Raw genomic sequence first — 20,074 nt, 5'->3', positions numbered from 1 at the left:
TTCAGTTCACACAGATTAAAATAAACTTGTTCATAGTTCACAATGTGAATTTTGAGCTGAGTTCACAGCCCCAAAAAATGACTAACGTCCATTTCTTCCCTCTTTTTTTAATCAGCTGCTTCAAGCTATTCTTTTAACAACCACCCCTTACTCATTCATGCCTATTTCCCCCCCTCTCAAATTAAATGAATTACTATTTACAGTACTACAGAATTAGAGACAGAGATTATTTTCAAAAGCCAAGAAAAACAAATGAGTATGTGTTTGACCACTTAAGCAATGTGTCATATTACGCAAAAGAGTAGGAAAAGAGGTGCAGTAAAGGTAAACTATAGATAAAACTGAATTGAAAATTAGCCTGTATTAACCAAATTATGCAGCCATTTAAAAAAATATAGAATATATCCATATGCTTCTAAGCAAGCTGGTAAAGGCTCTACCACTGGCTTCATTACAGTCACTATAGCTCAAAAATGGGTTATAATTTCAGTTCTGCAGAGCATGTGATTTAGAGAAAGCAATACTCAAGAGTATTCAGACATTAAAACTTGGAAAAATATATAGCATATTTTTTTTAAAAACTAAGACTTGTTAATATATACAAGAACAAATAAGTAAAATCATTATACCTTCATAGGAGTAGCCCAGAATTACTCAATTTGACACTTATTACAAAATGTGTCCAACAAAAACAAAACAACATGGGGCCGTATTCACAAAGCTTCCTAGCACTACGAGGTGGTCCTATTGACAAAATTCTAAGAAAATTCTTAGAAGTGTGATGTTTTAGGTCCTTGTAAAAATACAAGTTATTCACAGAGCATCATAGACCTTAAAAGAGCTCCTGAGGTGAAAACACAAAGAGGTCGGAGAAAAGGTCTCCAAACAAAAAATGACAGTGAGTAAACGAAATGCTACAGATGAGATTGTGCAGGGATAATATTTGTGGTCGATCTCATTTTGGATATGCACACACTTCCCACCTCACAAAATAATGCTATAACACCAGAAACAAAATTATCACAATACTAAGATATTTGAAAAACTGAAAAAACACAACAGTGCAGCAGTGATGACTTGGGTCTGTCTCAACCTTCCATCAGCAGAGTGATCACACTAACAATGACAACACTGTTAATCTCATATTGTGATGCAGTTCATTTCACTTCCAGTGGGTGTCCACACCTTGCAGCTCACAAAAGATTTCACTTCCAGTGGGTGTCCACACCTTGCAGCTCACAAAAGGTCGTGTCTGTGACAACCAATCACATCTGTTAAAAGACAGCATCACACCTAGCAACAAGGTCAACCACACCCCCTCACTAAGATAAACGTTTCTGTCAGAGTTGCTTCAAGAACTTTCCTTAATCACTCCTAAGCTAAGACTCCTTACTAAAAGTTTTAGTAGAGAGAGAGAGTTAGGAGCTCTCTTAGAGTACTCTCATAATGTTTGTGAATATGGCCCATGATATCTATTTCAAATGGACACGCTTAGCGAAGCTCCAGGAAACATATTCCGGCCGGTGTATTGCAGTTGGCTAACGGGGAGGGATGGCCTTGGAGCCAGGTGGTTGCCAGGGGTTTGCAAGCTAACGACAATCAGGACTGTGCCTTTTCCACTCCAAAAGTACAGCTCCCAGCCACCAGTAAGCTATGCTGTGTAATTTTCATGTTGTATAACCTTTCTTCGGACATGTGCGAATAGGCGGGGCTAGAGAGAAAAAAGTGAGACTCCTATGATGGTCAGGAGAACCAGGGAAAATTGTGCTGTTTATTCTGCCGTAAATCCTTCGCTGCTGTAAAACGAGCAACTGTTGCAAGATTGAACGATACTCAAGCTCAAATTCATCAGTTACGAAATTGATGCATGCAGGAAGTGCACCAGGCTTTAAAGCCAAACTTTGTAGTGGCCAAACAGTGTAATTACACCACCATGTGATGCCCTGTGGCACAAAAAGACTTTTCTCATTGATTTACATGACAAAGAGATGTCTGTAAATCAGTGGATACATTTTTTGAGCATCACAAACCCTGCAAATGACTCGTTTCACTATCAGGACTTTAACCATTCAGTCCGATAACATTTGGAAAATCCAGAGGAGCCGCATGATTGAATCATTTTATCCCCATTCAAGTTAAGTGAGCGCTAAACCCAAAGTAGGCGGCTTGGCCAACATACGTTTCTAGAGTGTCTGCTCTATGGCCTGCATAGTGCGGGAGCAGTGCCTGTCATTCAGGTAATTTTATACACCGCAGTTAAACCATTTTGGCTTCATGCGCCACTGAGCACCTTTCATTAGAATAAATAGGGCCCCGCCTCCAACACTGTAGCCCATTCTCTTATACATCCAACACTGCACAACTCTGCACAACCACAAAACTCACTCACTCAAACAAACATGCGTTTTCCTGTTGCATTTACACAAACCTTGGTAAAGAGATGTGTTAGGGGCACAGATGTCAAGGAGCCTTTACAGTGATGATAGGAAGGAAACCATTTTGCTTTTGTTGTGATGATATCATACACATTGCAAAAGCTGTTTTTGTTTTGTTTGACAGGAAATGGCAAAGAAAAGTCAGTTATGTTGTCTCAGCAGGTTGCTCTCTGATAAGGAACCTTTAACTATTACTGGGTGTTATTCAGAAACTACAATTAGCACTCATTTTGTTGGATACTCCCCCTTGTGGTAGTTTTCAGGAAGTGGAATTTGAGAAATTAAGCTTATATCAATATTTTGTTTTTCTTTTTACACAATTTCACGAAACACATAGAATAACAATGCCACTATAATAATTGTTGCCATACATTTGCAAGTGACACACTAACAATACACTTGTTTAGCTGTCTGGTTGCAACTTCACTGATTTGTTTGAATCTCTTAGCATTGTTTTCAACATCAGCAGGCGGCTGGTTCAGTGAAAACTTTCTAAAAACTGTACATTACCCACTCAGTATCATACAGCAGACAGACAAACTGTATTTAGTGACTAGCTGGTGGACATACTGGGGCATTTAGAAGCTAAAGAGAAAGATTTTTCTCCCATAAATTGGTAGAGACCCAATCTCAGAACCTTTCGGCTATCGGTCTGATGATGAGCCTCTAGCGAGAATATTACTGGAGATCTGGTCTAGCCAGGGGATTTCTCTGTTAGGCGCCAGTCATGTCAGCTAATCTCTATCACAAAGATATCTACATATGAATGGAGATCAGTTTTTAAAAAAGCTGACATGAAGCTAAATTGTTGTTAAATGATAGCTGATGGATTCTAAGATTGAATTTTGGCCAATGCATTCTGCCTCTCCACACGACCTGTTTACCTGTCGCTCAAACATGATTGGTCACGACTGCTCCAACTACAAACAGAAAACAGAAAACGTCTGATACCAAATTACGAATACCAGAATAATAATGTTGCTTTGTAACTGCTAAATAAGCAACTATTTGCCATATTGGTTTGTATCCGATGCCTCCAACAACATTCATTCAATTGCTGTCACTCTACTGTAGGGAATTAGGCCGACTCATAAACCCTGTCATTCAAATAGTTCTTAGGAAATGAGTGTTGTCAAATGTTCTCAAATCACCTCTATTATGTAACTCCAAATACAGGACTTTAGCACTACATTTATAACTTTATTTCAGCCTCAGGAGGTGCTGAAAGCTCTCTAGCTCTGTTTTATATGTGGAAGTAACTCCAGTTGTCATGCAGGAATGAAAGGCTTTGTCTAGAAAACAAATGGATTCAGTGCATCAAGGTGGCATGCAATACTCCTCACTCGAAACTTAGGTTATTCTATCTAAGAACTACATTTGCTGAGCTCCTGTCTACTGAAAAACACACACACCAAGTCCAACAAGTATATTAGTGATGGCATTAAAAGAGAAGAACTTTGAGCAAACAGTACTCAATGAAGATTGGACCATCACTTCTTTTCCGGGCAATATTCTCAGAGTAATTAATGTATGAGTTTAATATCCTCTGATATAACTCAAGCATATGTGCCCTCGTTCTCCTTCCCTCCAAAGCAATTCAGTACCTCAATGAGCACAATGTTTTCCTTCCCCAAGAGAAGAAGTTCCATTTAAACTCAATTGATTCTCCACTCCTGGTTTCCAATCTTTACTTCTTTTTCATTCTTCACAGCAAGAAGCACATGCATTTTCAATGACATCAAATAAAGGGCAGTCATTGGTATGGATGAGGAGGGTCCATGGAGATTGAGGCACCTTCACCGTCACAAAGAACAAGATAGGAAGCACGGGGGGAAACAAGAAAAAGCAGGAACTCAAACTGTAAAAAAATCAGATCCTTTGATATCACGCTTTTGTAGACACTTGGAGATAGAACAGAAAAATATTCATTTAGTATGCACGAGGAAATTGTTTGGACGGACACACTGACAAACAGAAGGGGACTGAGAGGCAGAGATAGCCAGAGAGGGCGTGGAGGTGCAGTCTGGTTGGTTTGCATACAATATACGGCTGTTTACGGGGGAGGGAGACGAAGTAGTTTCAAGATCGTTTTTCTCAATGTGGCATCTGCAGCTCCTGTCAAACTTTGCCTTGAAGCAAGGGTTCTTGTGGCGGAGATGCACTCCTGAGGCTCTGTGTGAGAGAGGACGACTCTTCTACATCACATTTAAAGACTCCAACCAGACACAGAGAGCCACTGCATCTGAAAGATTCCCCTTAAAGTATGATCCAACTTGTCACTATCACAACACCTGCTTCAACCCTCTCCTTTAAAAGGCCACATCAACATTCAAATGCTTATGTGAATTTTAGTAAACAACTCTAAAAAAAATACGATTCTTGGCTCAAATGTAGTATTGCTGCGTGCAACCAGAAATGTCTGTAATAAAGATAGAGCTCGGTTTCTAAACATTTACAGTCTCTGTGATGTTCTCTAGTCTTTTTTCATGAAAAAAAAAAAAAGACCCCGATGATTTACTGAGTATAAGTGAAGTATGAACAGGCCCTGAGCAGCTGGAACAGAATTTACAAGGCAGTGTTTGAATCATTCTTCAAGAGCAGGGTTTCAATAGGTTATCCACAGAAGAGGAAAAGAAAAAGAAAAGCCTTCATTACCCAGCGCATAAAGCCTAAATGGAAAAGAGACTGTGGAATGGCTGCCTGTGTCTGATAGGGGAATATACTCAGCTCTGATGCCTTGGGTGTTCTGGCCTGCTGCACTCAGGGCTAGCACTGGACCATACAGATTGCTACCATTATGGAAAGTGGGTCTGTGGTGGCAAATAGACCTAAGCTCTCATAAGGCAACACACCCTGCTGGATGCCTAGGCTCATTTGAAGATCTGCATATACAGTACAATGCAATTTGCATGAAGGCAAAGCACAAAAAAATTATTTCAGTGTAGTTGGTTGCTTTGTTTTTTCCCCTAACAACTTAGCGCCACAGGTGTTGCTGTTGTTGGCATATGCTGCGAATTCATTCAGACGCGAGTGCAAGAGTGAAGATACAGTGTTTGAATTCAAAATCGGCATGCCAAAACTACGGTATCACCTATCATTGTGAGCATACTTGTGTATTTGTGTTTACCCTAACACAGGAAACTAGCCTGGCTGTAATTTATGCATGGCTTTCAGTGGTGAGGCAGTGAATCAGTTGGAGGCTCACTAGAGTGAGTCACTGTGGACAAACAAAACACAGCCAATGCATTGTAAATGAGACAAGACTTCTCCGGTTTAACTTTAACTTCCATTTAACCGCTAAAGGATCTTGTACCAGCGCCACGCTGTGAGAGGATGGAGATCTGGTCAGATGAGCTTGCTCTCTGCCATGTGGTATTTGTGATAAAGGTCAGAGACTGGGGAATAATAACAAGTCACCGTTTTTCTTTAAGAAATCCTTTGCCTTGCCAGATATTCTGCAGAGCTGTGTTTTTTCATATTCATTTCATGGAACATTTGATTTGGAACCTCTTTTCTCTCAGGGGCTGTGAGAGTGTTCTTTTCTTCAATGCTCCTCTGCCGCTGCTCTTTTGTCGTCATGAAGGTGGTTTCGTAATGGCAGCCTTTGGCATTCTGTTGCTGTGTCCTCCACCACAGCATTTATTTTCTTCTTTATCTGCACTTGAATAGCTGACCAATGCTTTTACTAGATCATCTCAGCCTGATTGCAGATCATTTGTTAGCACTGTGTGACCCAAGGAGAACTGCAATTTAAAAAACGGAGTCTATGCGCCAAAAACACCCTTCATTTGTACCTTAAAATGCTGTCTTGTATGTACCTTTGAATGGCATTGAGACCATGCACTTTTAAAGCGTGCATGCACACAGGGGCTGCAAAATTGCCAAGAAAATATTCAGGTTGAAAACTGACCATGGGAGTGATGGGTGAGTTAATGGGGTGATTAGCTCACACTGTATTTACCATGACATATGCAGATAGAAACAAACCCTCTACCATATCATACAGACATTACTATAAATCCGTCTAACAGAAAAGAAAAAGCCAATTAATCAGTCGATTTACCCTCTGAAGACCAAGCCCTATGTTCGTGAACAGAACACTTTTTGAAGACAAAAAATCCACGAATTTGCCAAATAAAAGCATGAATTTGTTAAATACATACAATGTGAAATGTATCGTGGGGAGTTAGCTATCTACCAAGGAGAAAACTACTTTGAAAAAAAAATTCAAGCTGACAATGTGAGCTGTGTGCAAACTTAGGGTTCAAAGTAAACAACTAATTGAACAACTAAATGAAATTAAGTGCTTGACAATAAAGTATTAATGGAAATTGTATTAATTAGATTGATTAAAACTCCTCAATCAGCATGCTTAAGCTACATCCCACATGGTCACAGCCAGCAAGCAACAATTAGCAGAAGGTTATAAACTGTATTTTCCTTTAGGCTACTATCTGCTGGTTAACTGAAATATCATAATATATTCACTCCAGTAATATAATCAAAACTTGCATGAAACTATGTAGTCCTTTGGCTCAGACAGTGCAGGAGTTTTGGCAGTGGAGTAGCTTAAACGTGAAGGGAGAATGCTCCCTGTGTGCAGAGGGTTGTAATTTGGCTGAATTCCTATTTAATGGGATGCTGGCACATAATCAGTATATGTGATGAAACAGTGCGCTACTGAATGCAGTGCACGGTAATAATTCAATTAGACTGACATATTTCTAACCAAATCGTGCCAAAACACCCAGTAATTTTTATTTCTAAATGTGCTTTTCCTCCCAAATAAGTTCACATTGTGCATTGGGCATGACCTTTCACTCAAGAGGTAGAAAACCTACGACTACCAGAATGTGCTGCATCGCACCAGACTGCTGGTAGGTGATGTAATGTGAGCTTGTCCATTTTGACTAGGCCCCCAGGGAGTGTGCTGGGCTTTAAATCCAATATTTATAGTGGCCTTACAGTGGACTTACAACTTCTGAGTCCGTTATGTGATGCCGCTAGGCCTAAAGAGACATTTTCCAAGAACTTACATTGTGAAAGAGACATCTGTAAATAAGTGAATACATTTTTTCAAGCATCACAACCACCTTGAATGACTCATTTTACTCATAACTTGCTCAGTTTAAAACATTTGGAAAGTCGAGAAAGCGCTGCACCATTAAATCATTTAAACCCAGTTCAAGTTAGCAAAGTGCAAAACACAAGTCTTTTTTATAATTTTAATTATAAAATTCTAATTTTATACTTGGCAGTTGAATGTTTATGGGTTCATGTGCTACTGAGCAACTCAGACAGGAATAAATGGGGCCCCCGCCTCAAAAACTGTATCCAGTTCTCTTTACACACCTATGATTTTAACAAAGGAATCAATATGGCAGCCAGCTGGTAACAAACACTCTCGAATTGCAGTTTAACAGTGAGCTAAAATATGTTTCTGAAAACATTTTTATGCCAGAAATAAGCACTGCAGTAACAGAATCTTGGTCCATGTAAAACTCAGCACTTCTTAATTGTACCTGGGATCTCATTTTTTTTAAGTCTCTGTTTTTACAGTACAGGAAAGTCTGCCACCCACTTCCTGGTCACAAATTCTCATATTACAGTTAAACAATGCACTAAAATATTACCCATTCTTATAATGCAAAACTGGTTGAAATTCTGCAAAGTATCCTTTTAATTTCCCTTGATTTTATTTATTTATTTTTTTAATATATATATCTATTTACCAACCCTTTGCAGCCCTAATGGACACACCTTGCAGTTCGCTGTAGTTGCACAGGACTGACATTCAGTAACAGGGTCTGCCATCAGTTGTGGAACATACATCCCTCACATATTGCCAAGAAAATCTTCATGCTAACAGCCACTAAACAAACCATCAGAGTTTACATACATACAGCACATCGCAAAACAGCTTGCTGTGCTGCGCATTTGTTTCCCACATTTGGTATAGAGTGGGAATTGGAAGGCGGCGATAGTGAATTGGCAATGAAGACATACCAGCTTCCCCAATTACAGTAAATGTGTGGAATATAAATCACAAATAAGCTAAGCTATAGATTCACATATAACCTCACCCTCTGGGCCAACTCAAATCTATGTGTAATATGCAAAGCTTCAGATTAAACTATCAGTGCTCCAATGTATCACTTTATCAGCACACAGCACAGTGTTTACTGTTGGAGAAGATTGAGAGCTTGAATGCCTTTCCCCCCCAATAGCATGATGCAGAATCATTCTGTTAGAGCTATTATTCTTCTGTTAAAGTGTAATTCTGATTTAACACGTAGCATGCCATTCTGTAGGTTTTTGTCAATGTGTTACAGTTTGTTTGGGAACATAAAGTGCGGATTTCCTATTGGATGGTACTGTGGCTCAGTGGTTAGCAGTGTCTCCCCAATGCAAGAGGATCCTGGGATTGAACCCTAATTAGGTGGACAGGGGAAAGTCCCAACTCGTATTCCTATAGAAATCTTATAAATTCAGACTGGACGCAGCACCTTGAGGCACTGGCCCCTGGACTGCTGACAAATTAGTGATTATGTTCCAGTGTCGTAACCCAACGTATGATGAGAAAAACCACAACACTCGTGATTGTAATGGGATAAACTAAACTCAGAAAAAGGTCATATGACAGCAGGAGTGGCCTTTAGGTCCATGATTGCAGGTGGGGTTTTCAACTTGAAGTATATTCTCTCTGCCACAAACTGTCACATTTATTCTATTCTAACAGTGATTATCCCTGTTGTGAGGAGCCATGTCCGCTAACACACAATAGCACCTCCTCACCCCCTGTGTCCCCCCCACAAGGCAACCCACTCTGACTGTGTCAGAGGCAGAGCTGGTGAACTAAAAGAGAAAAATTCACAAATTGATATCTCTGGGTTGATGCGCTCATTTCAAGCACATTAGGATTTATAATCTCATTAATTACAAATGAATGGTTATTACAAGATCACTGTAAATACTAATATATGTAACTAATGTAAATATGGTGGAGATGACATTAAACAGTGCAGGAAATAATTGAAAAAAATCTCTCCTTTAGGAAGGATGGTCTACTTAATTGTATTCTAACTATAATAGAGAAATATCCAATTTGATTTGAAGACTCCACTGTGATGACAGTACATCTTTAACTCTTCTGTGGATAAAATCCTTCCTCTAACAATCATTGAAGTTCAGATACTACTTTCCTGCACAAACATAGTTCACACCGCAATTTAGTATAAACATCCCCTTGCCGCATTTTTAAAACTGATCCAACAAATTTCCTCAAAAGACATTATTAATGGTAAGTGCAGTCTTTCAAGCACTGCTGCGTACTTGAGCAGCAGGCAGCACGAAATATTTTGTTTCATGTCCATGTCGGTAGCAGTATGTTGACTAAGGTGACCAGATTTCTGAAATGAAAATCGTTTCAGTGCGGCGGTGAAAAATCATTAAATATTATCATCATGAAATAAAAAACGGGGACAAGTACTTTTTCATGTATTTTGACCAGCTTTTATTACACAAAAGGTTGCAATCAAACAAATGAGTGACATCACCAACCATACATCCACTGAGGAAGACAAAAATATCTTAATCTTTTTTTTTTGGTCAAAGGTTTCTACTCATACCTGAATAATGAACTGATATTTATGACACAAAAGGTGGCAATCAAAAAAATGGGTGACATCACCGTGATCCCCTCATTCATCCACCTACGTAGCCTCCGCCTCAGGAGCTTGGGTAGAAAAAGAGCAGAGGAGAACATGAGAAAAACTGCAAGAACAGAGCCAATAGTAAGTGAATAGTTTCTTACAGAAATAACATCAGTTTTGGTAATATACTTATATAATTTAGTCATTGTGCTCTTTTTTATCTGCTCTATGTGATTGCCTCTGTTTGAAATGTGCTACATCAGAGGTTCCTAAACCTTTCAGACCATGTATCACTATGTACCAAACCAAATTTCCGAAGTGCAACTTTCTACTGCAGATATGATTTTTTCATACAATAAAAATAACTGTATCACCCATGCAATGCAACAGCATCAGTAAGGCTAAACAACATCAACAAAATGCTACTTTATTAAAATCAAAGAATAGCTTACTTTTATAAAGTGCACTCACAAAAGTCACTCATCAGGGGGACAGTCTACATTCAGCCAGTTTCTCCTTCTATCTCTTCTCCTGCATGTTATGCACTGCATGTTACAATCATACTTACTTTACCTCACTTCACACACACACACACACAGTCAAGTCTACTGCCAGCTCACACAAAATAAATAAGTTCATACAGTACACAACATACCATTTAACACGGCCGCTGGTCTCCTCTTCTCTTCTTTTTGCCACCTCTAGATTGTTGTTGTTGATGCTGCTGCGTCTGGTCGTGCTTCCTGATAACGTCTGTAAGTCATACGATGTCTTCTCTGGTGATGCGTTTACTGACTACCGTAATAACTGGTGTTTGAGTCTGCGCGCATTTTTCCCCCATTCAGTGTCAAAATCGGGGACATTTTCGGGGACAGCTTTTACCAGGGACAGGTCACCCAAATCGCGGGCCGTCTCCAGAAATCGGGGACGTCTGGTCACCGTAATGTTGACCCTTTAACAACTTCTGCTGAAATAAAGCAGCGCTATGTAACTTCTGAAAGATGAAATAGCACATCAATTCTTTCACAAATTTAAAGTTGAACGCTTAAGCAATAAAACACACCCGTTAAGTTTAATACAGTCTGGAATTTTACTGCTACGGCCTTACTTGGTCTGGTATGACAAGGAGTTTACAGTGGCTAATGTTAGCAAACGTTTAATAAATATTCTTGTGCAACTGTGCAACCGGTTTGCCTCTTTTTTAACTTCCTGTTGTTTCTGTTGTTTCAATCCATTTTAACAGCAAAGTTCAAAGTCATTTATTGTCAACTATACAACAATTACAAGAGCAGTCGTCACAGGTGCCAGCTTGGGTTTAATATTGCGGGAGGGGCAAAAATGTAGGTGACATCTGCTGACATCACGTCAGAGATTGCATGCTCTGACTGAGTTGGGGCTTTTTTTGGTAATTATCGCTATAATAGCTTGCAGGTGCTGGGAAGGGTTCTTCAAACATGTAAATATCAACACTCCTGTTGTCTGGTGTGCCTTAGTGCTACCAATACTGTCAAATCACTATTACGCAAAGCAGATCCCTTGGTTATATTTTTTGCAACCAGCATCAGACTGTTGAAAAATAACCACGGACCCCTCATGCTTAATGTGTGCCTTAAACACGTTATTTTGACTAATAATTCTCCACAGTTTCTTCTGCATATCAACGGGCATGTTGGAGACAGGATGCATTTAAAACAGTTCACACACCTACACAAAAAACTTCTCACTCTGCATATAACTCAGAACTGTCTTTTCCTGTCAGTCTTTCACCCGGGTGAATCCATCCAAAACACCATTTAAGCGGCGTAATGGCTGTGTGTCATCTTTTTTTAAATGAGACTGGCCAAAATGTCACCCGGAGCTCCATATTTTTAGTTTTAATACAGGTAAATGGGAGGCTATGATGGGCAAAATGATGTGATAGAGATTGTATGGGTTTCAAACTAAAGTCTTAAAACAAATTCCAATCCACATCCCACATTATGTTAAGTTTCCTCTGAGGAAAACTCTGTGCAGGGTTCCCAAACTGTCAAATGAGTGCCTCATGATGGGGAGAGCTCAGTGATTAAAAGGGGAGAAAGCAGTGAATGTAACAAGCCATGATTGTCACAGCTTTTAATGCACCCACCTATAATGATGCCTTCTTTCTGATCCAACCCTGCGTCCAAATGTGCAACAGGTGCGCCAAGGGACCCTGACCACAGGCGTGCACCCAACCCAATTGGCAGAGTGCACCTGACTACAATCTGGCTGCGCCGCCTGGTTCACAATAGTCGAGCCCATTGTGTCTTCTTGTGTGCACAGAAAGTGGGGGCTTCGTGTCCACTGTTGTTTAAGATCACCTGATTGTTTTGTATGTTTTGCATTCTTCTGTGTTCACTCATGCCTCTTTATGTGTTTTTACTTGCTGTACAACCAATTGCCCTCCGAGGACAAAAATAAAGTGTAAGTTGAAGTTGAAAGTAGTGCAATTTTAAATAAATGATAAAATATAACAGATAATTATGAAGTAGAGTGATATAAATCTGTAGCTGAATGAAAAGATGGAATGCAACAGGAATGTAGCCTCTTGTGGAAACATGAATATGCATAACAAGTGACTATTTACCATTATGTAATTGTCACTGGTGGCCACAGTGGCTGCTATTCAGCAGAAATTACATAAAATTGCTTTAGATATAATATTTAGAGAAAAAAAGGTTTTCTGCCTAGCCAAACAGTTTACCTGTTACTGCAGACTATACTACTGAGTGGATAAACTGGTATTATTGAATGAAACTGCCCAAACAGCAAAAACAGATGGAGTATTGGAAAGCAAACAAAGTTTTTATAAGGATGTCATATGCTGTATTTTGTTTTCGAGAAGCAAGATTAATGAGAAGCCAAAGAAAAAGAAGAAAGAAAATACAATTTGGGGGATTTGTTTCTGCAGTGGCCTCTGCAGATTAGAGAGCAAGCGCTGTTGCTCCCATTTTTACAACCATGGCTTGCCTCCCTTTCGCAAAAGATCTTAATTTAATTTAGGATGATCCAGTAATCACACCTTGTGCTCAATTTCCCCTCCTTTCTCTTGCAGAATCACTGCTCAAAAGAATTTTAATTTACACATGAAGGTTTTTGGAGGAAAATCTTTAATACATTGATCCAAAGTGTCATTTCATGTAGTGTTTTATAATTGATTTAATGCAGCTTCTTAACATTGGCCTGCCTCAGTTGTGTCTGACAGTCCTCAGGTTAATGGTGTGAAAACAGGGACCCTGCTTTCCCCAACCTGTCAAGTGGTAATTGGCCAACAGTTTCCTGAAATTGCAGTCTGCCACAGGGACTGCAAACACCTCTTAAATTGTGTACAAAATAATTGGTGGGGAATGAACAAGGAGGGCAAGCGGTAAACATGAATCTCAGGCTTTGAATGCAACATTTCAATACCAACAAAAGCGATATACACGGTCGTTCAAAAGTTTGGAATCACCTGTTATATTTATGTTTTTCCTCTTCCCTTTGATGATAGCTAATTTTTTTTTTTTTTTTAAGATATTTTTTGGGCATTTTCAAGCCTTTAATTGATAGGACAGACAAGTGTGAAAGGGGGAGAGAGAGAGGGAGTGACATGCAGCAAAGGGCCACAGGCTGGAGTCGAACCCGGGCCGCTGCGGCAACAGCCTTATACATGGGGCGCCTGCTCTACCACCAAGCCACCGACGCCCCAATGATAGCTATTTTAACAGGGTTTAAAAAGCTGTATAATTCAGACAATAAATGCTGTGATTACATCTGAAATAGTTTTGGCCCCAAAATAAGATGAATTTAATGATTAAAACTTAAATTCAGTCAAAGTCCCAACAGTGAGGCATGACAGAGGAAAATACTGTTGGAGCTTAAACTTTAATTTTTTTTCCACCCCAGAAAACTGTAAGTGATCCTAAATCATTATTGAACCACTTTGATGCAATTGGGTTCTGAATGTTTTGGGAAGCCATTATTCTTTGAGCTCTCTGCAGTGTACTTAGTGGTTAGACTGAACAGGTTTAAACTGTGAAGTGTCAGTCCAAAGTATGTTCAGGCGATATTCCCTGATCCAGTTCCAACAGTGCTACACCAACCTTCTGTTTCTATTGTTAAGTGTTGAGAATCGCTTTGCTAAAGCAGCACACCTGTTAATTCCCTTATTCCACCAAAATTAGTGGGTATATGCAGATTTTATTTAAACATGAAAAACCCACTTAAACGAGTTATAGACTGATTTCCCATTGCCAGTAGATCAGAACAGTATACATGAGGCAGCAGTAGACAATCTGCCTTTCTATTTCTTTTTGGTATGTCACGTTCAACATCATGGACACACTGGAAAACAGGTTTCGTAAATATAAGAAAGTGCATAGAGACTAGTGAAAATGGTTCGGTGGTTCAAACTCTGTGCAGACTAATTTTGAACAATGTTTGAGCGCTGCTTGGGTAGACAGAATTAGGTGGCAGCATGCCATTGTATCAAATAAGCGCGTTCACCTGAGAGTTGTATTTCCATCACTGCCAATCGGAGCCCATTGGAGCTGGATAACTTTCTACAATTACTGCAGAGTCATCTGTCCCAGGAGTGAATGCCTTTTGTAGCCTTTCCCATTACATGCAAAAGCCAGTTGTTAGCGGGTATTTTTTCTTTTTTTGTGCAATGGAAAAGGGGCTTTATAAGTATTATTGTGCACTTGACAGTAAAAAAGGAACTCAATCCTACTTAAACCTTTACACATTTTGATGCCAAGCTTCCAGTTTCTTTTACCAATGTCTTACTGAACTGTTGTTCAGAAGTATCTTTGCCTCTGTCTGCCCTTTCAATTGTCAGTCTGGTTGGATCATACAGCGTTTTGTTCTCCATGTACAAAACAAACCCTTCATACAAAATAACATCTATTCGTAAAGAGTACTTTCTACAATCTAAATGCATGAAAGACCATTCAGAGATATAGAGTTGTCCTCTCAGACATCTGACTGTACTGAATGAAGCTTTTGTCGTAGGCGATCCCAAGCTTTTAAACTGCACTGTACTTCTTATCCTGATAAAATGTAATTAATGTCAACTATGTGTTCTTGTCTTTTGCAGGTTATTCCTCCGTGCACATGAGAGCGACACAGAAAGGAAGACAGTGGCAGGAACAATAAGATGAGACCATTCAATGATGGTAACCTCTAAGGAGAAAAGCACAAGCCAACCTGAGGCGGTGAAATCTCTTTTAAGCTTCACCACAAGTTCATTGCAGGCAAACCTCAATGAAAGAAACTCAGTGTAAGGGCAGATTCTCAACTATTTTTTGATTGGTACATGGGGACAATACCATCCATCAATGAGGAGGAGACAAATAAAAGGATTGTTTTTGGCCCGGAACAGTTGAACATCCAGCTGATTTTCCAAAAGGATCATCTCAGCTGCACTGAAACCACAGCGGTATCACCCTCCTCATTTTTTTGGCCCTGCACATGACTCTCAGAGAAGCACCAATGGCCTGCAGCTTAGGCATGGTGATGAGTGCCTTGTTTTGGTCTGTAGCCATTGTATATTTGACTCATATTGGCAGAGTCAGCGGAGACTGCTGGTTAATTGAGGGTGAAAAGGGCTTTGTATGGCTTGCAATTTGTAGCCAAAACCAACCACCTTATGAGGCCATCCCACAGCATATCAACAGCACCATTGTGGACCTTCGTCTGAATGAAAACAAAATCAAAAGTATCCATTATTCTGCCCTTAGTCGCTTTGCCAACTTGACCTACCTGAACCTGACAAAGAATGAAATCTCCTACATAGAGGATGGGGCCTTTTCTGCTCAGTTTAACTTACAAGTCCTTCAGATGGGCTTCAACAAGTTGCGGAACCTGACAGAGGGGATCCTCAGGGGTTTAGGAAAGCTGCAGTACCTCTACCTCCAGGCAAACCTGATTGAGACTGTGACACCCAATGCCTTTTGGGAATGCCCCAACATTGAGAACATCGACCTCTCCATGAACCGGATCCAGCAATTAGATGGGTCCACGTTTACCAGTTTGACTAAACTGACCACCTGCGAGCTGTACACCAACCCTTTCAACTGCTCATGTGAATTACTCGGTTTTGTCAAATGGCTCTCAGTTTTCCCCAACAGGACGAATGAGCGAATGGTCTGCGACTCCCCACCTGGCGTCTCTGGTTATAGTTTACTGAGCCAGAATCCAAACAATCCAACATATCGAAATGCGCTCCACATGCTCACCACTGTGTGTACGGATGACTACGTGACACCATTTATTCCCATGCCCACTGAGCCCACGACGCCCCCACCCGACTCCACACTCTGTGGGCTGGAAGATTGTCCCTCAGGCACTGAACCAGAAGACATTACCATCAGTACAACCTACAATGATGTGGAAGTAAACCCTTTCATGAAACTGAAGCAAGTATCAAATACAGGTGCCACCATCACGGTTCAGATACCTTACCCCTACAAGAAGATGTACATCCTGGTTCTGTACAACAACAGCTTTTTCACAGATATTCAAAACCTGAAAGATATAAAGGAGGACATTGAACTGAAAAACCTTAAACCCCACACTAACTACACATACTGTGTCGCTTCAATACGTAATTCTCTTAGACACAACCACACTTGTCTGACAATCACTACTGGCCCTTGGAATGGAAAGGATAGAGTTGTAAACAACGCAACTGCTACTCACTACATTATGACAATTTTGGGCTGCCTCTTTAGCATGGTCATTTTCCTGGGTGTGGTCTACTATTGCTTGCGAAGAAAGCGACAGCAAGATGAGAAGCACAAAAAAGCAGGCAGCCTGAAGAAAAATATAATAGAACTCAAATATGGGCAAGAACTGGAGGGAGGGACTATATCTCGAATGTCACAGAAGCAGCTGTTGGCCGGGGAGAGCATGGCACGTATGCCATATTTACCATCTGCAGCTGAAATGGAGCAGTACAAATTTCAAGAGATAAGTGATACTCCTAAAATGATGAAAGGAAATTACATGGAGGTGCGAAGCGTGGATCACCATGAACGCAGGGAGTGTGATATGGGAATGGCTGGGAATAGCCAGGGGTCAGTGGCAGAGATTTCCACCATTGCAAAAGAGGTAGATAAAGTCAATCAGATAATTAACAACTGCATAGATGCTCTTAAGTCAGAATCCACCTCTTTTCAAGGGAAATCTGGAGCAGTGTCCACTGCAGAGCCCCAGCTCGTACTAATATCAGAACACCCACAGAGTAAATCTGGCCTTCTGTCCCCAGTGTATAAGGACAGCTATCACCACTCTCTGCAGAGGCATCGGTCCTCTGATGCCTCGCCAAAGAGGCCCAGCACTGCCACTGGAGGGCCCATGCGAAGCCCCAGGCCTTATCGCTCTGAATCTAAGTACATAGAGAAAACCTCCCCAACAGGAGAGACCATCCTCACTGTAACACCTGCTGCCGCCATCCTGAGGGCTGAGGCAGAGAAGATCCGTCAGTACAGTGACCACAGGCACTCATATCCCGACGCCCAGATAGAGGAGCTTGAAGGACCTGAAAGCCACAAGTCCTCCATGCTGGAGCCTCTCACTCACTCCCGCTCCAGAGACTTAGCGTATTCCCAGCTGTCATCTCAGTATCATAATCTAAGCTACTCCTCCAGTCCTGAATACTACTGCAAACCTTCACACAGCATCTGGGAGCGATTCAAGCTCCATCGGAAGCGGCACAAAGATGAGGAGTACATGGCTGCGGGCCATGCACTGCGTAAGAAAGTCCAGTTTGCAAAGGATGAGGACCTGCATGATATTTTAGACTACTGGAAAGGTGTATCATCCCAACAGAAATCATAACCTCTCTAGGTGTTTTTAAAATGGACCACACATTGCAGAAATGACACAAGAACCTCATCTGACAATTGAATCAATGGATACTTCCATATTATAATCAACTACTCACTCACGTGTATCACATTCTCTTTTGACTGTGAGGAAAATGGGGTAAAGAGTCTTTAAATTTGTCATATTATGTAAAGCATTCATCGGGAAAACTTTTATCTATTAAAGAGAAAATATATTGCAAATTAATAATATATATGTTACAATGGATTATAGGTTTTTGGGTATCGCATGGCCAAGTCCTGTGACAGTGGATTTGCTGTTGTGTAATATGAAACTATTATATGAAGATATGTCTACCGAAGCCTCAATATTTTTTTGAGGAACTATCTGGACCCTTCATTCAAAAAGAACTTTTGTTTTTCTCCCTCCCTGCATATATTTAATTCAACGAAACTATGTACAGATATGGGTATCTATATTTGCAATGTTTGCTGTGTAAATGGATAAGTATTAGTGGATGAATCAGGTTTATCAAATGGAGCGCTGTTCATTTAGAATAACTTGTTGCTGAAAAACAGCCACTTTGTCATTTTAACCGTCACCGCCTGCTTTTTTAAAAAAAATAAAATAAAATATTTTCTTTCTTTTTTTAAAGCTTTTACATGCATTTAAAAGATACAGACAACTTCATTTTAATGTCCCCTTAATCACACAACGCAGTACTCACTGGATGAAATCTGATAGACTTCATGCAGGCAAGATGCAGTATATTACATGCTGTAATGAAAGTCTCAATCATCAGTTTCATGAACCATCATTTGTATCTTTAGTACCAAAGTAGAAAAAGCTGAAATGTTTACAATATTTCTGCACGGTCTGGGAATCGTACAAACATACAGCAGTAGGTCCATGTTGACTCTCTTTCCTTTTTTTATTGTATCGGTTACTAAGTGAAAACATTGGGAAATAATAATATCCACATGCAGGATATGGTATTGAAAGCCTACTATTAATCACTAACATTCAAAAGGGAAGGCAGCTGTACTTTGCCACCTGTTGTTTAGGTACAGACAGCTGTTCTTCCCTGCAGGAGAGCCCGATGGATGAATGTAACAGATACATATTCTGATCTGTCTATGGCAGCTTTTATGTGAGGAAATATTTATTTAATGCTATTAACGACTGTGTTTTTTCCTTTGCTAATATTTCTTCCAGTGTATTATATTGCATAATGTCTGATCCGATAAAGCAGGAAAGTAGTTTGTTGTTCAGATGGGCCTTGTTGCTTGCTGAGAGGTTTCATTTGATTTTTAACTGCTAGGCTGTTAAATCTTTTTGTATATTATGAAAGCTACGTACCAGACGAATATCAACGTGCTAGAGTAAAATTTGAGAATGTGAAACTGAATCCTCTGACTTACTGGCTGTGAATTTGTATATCATGAAATTTTTTGAGTAAATATTAACGCTTTTTTCTTTGTAAGACGTTTATATAACTTATTCCAAATGGGCTCATGATGATTCATTGCATATTCATGAATGAGCAATAAATTTGTATTTCAACACTCCCACTCATTTAAGACTCGTAATACTGTAAGTCCTAATGTCAAAATTAGAGAACAGTAGGTTAAACAGTTGAGTCATACATTTCTGGGGTTGCAGAGGTATAAAAAAAATCATATATCCTGAATTGTAAATTCTTAATTGCAGTTAACAAAATTAACTATTTTCCCAAGCAGCAGCAGGTTTTCTTTTTTACTTTCGTGCTCTCATTTGTCAAATTTCCATCCAAATTTAGCAAAAATTAACCTAATTACCAGAAAAATCTTCAAAAGAAAATGCCATTTAGCCCATGTATTCATCCACGACTGATGAGCCAATATTAGATCACACTAACAGTTGGTGGTACTAAATCTCCAGACAAGAGCCATTAAACCAGGGGTGTCAAACATGCAGCACACTAAAGGATCCAATCCAGACCTCTGGATGACTTTGCATATCTAATATTGATGCACTTGTGAAGTCTAACACCACTTTCTAACATACAGCAAGCAGGCAAACTCTGGCAGATGGAGCATAAAAGGGGCGACTGTGGCTCAGGGGTCGAGCGGGCCGTCCACTAAACAGAAGATTAGCGGTTCAGTCCCTGGCTCCTCCAGT

At 40.0% G+C, this 20,074-nt stretch overlaps 1 protein-coding gene across 1 annotated transcript in view; it reads left to right on the top strand.

The window, feature by feature from the left end:
- The window catches only part of elfn1a (extracellular leucine-rich repeat and fibronectin type III domain containing 1a), a 99,387-nt gene extending 81,350 nt beyond the window's left edge, over window positions 1-18,037 (top strand). Inside the window, exon 3 of the mRNA XM_050070202.1 lies at window positions 15,183-18,037. Within this exon, the coding sequence (XP_049926159.1) occupies window positions 15,557-17,926 (2,370 nt within the window). The 5' untranslated portion in view covers window positions 15,183-15,556 and the 3' untranslated portion in view covers window positions 17,927-18,037. The remainder of the gene's footprint in view (window positions 1-15,182) is intronic.
- The last annotated feature ends 2,037 nt before the right edge of the window (window positions 18,038-20,074 follow it).

The sequence above is a fragment of the Epinephelus moara genome, chromosome 18 (assembly GCF_006386435.1).
Source record: "Epinephelus moara isolate mb chromosome 18, YSFRI_EMoa_1.0, whole genome shotgun sequence".
Lineage (NCBI taxonomy): Eukaryota > Metazoa > Chordata > Actinopteri > Perciformes > Serranidae > Epinephelus > Epinephelus moara.
Note: the sequence above shows the minus strand (reverse complement) of the source record. Positions and strands in the feature narration are given on the sequence as shown.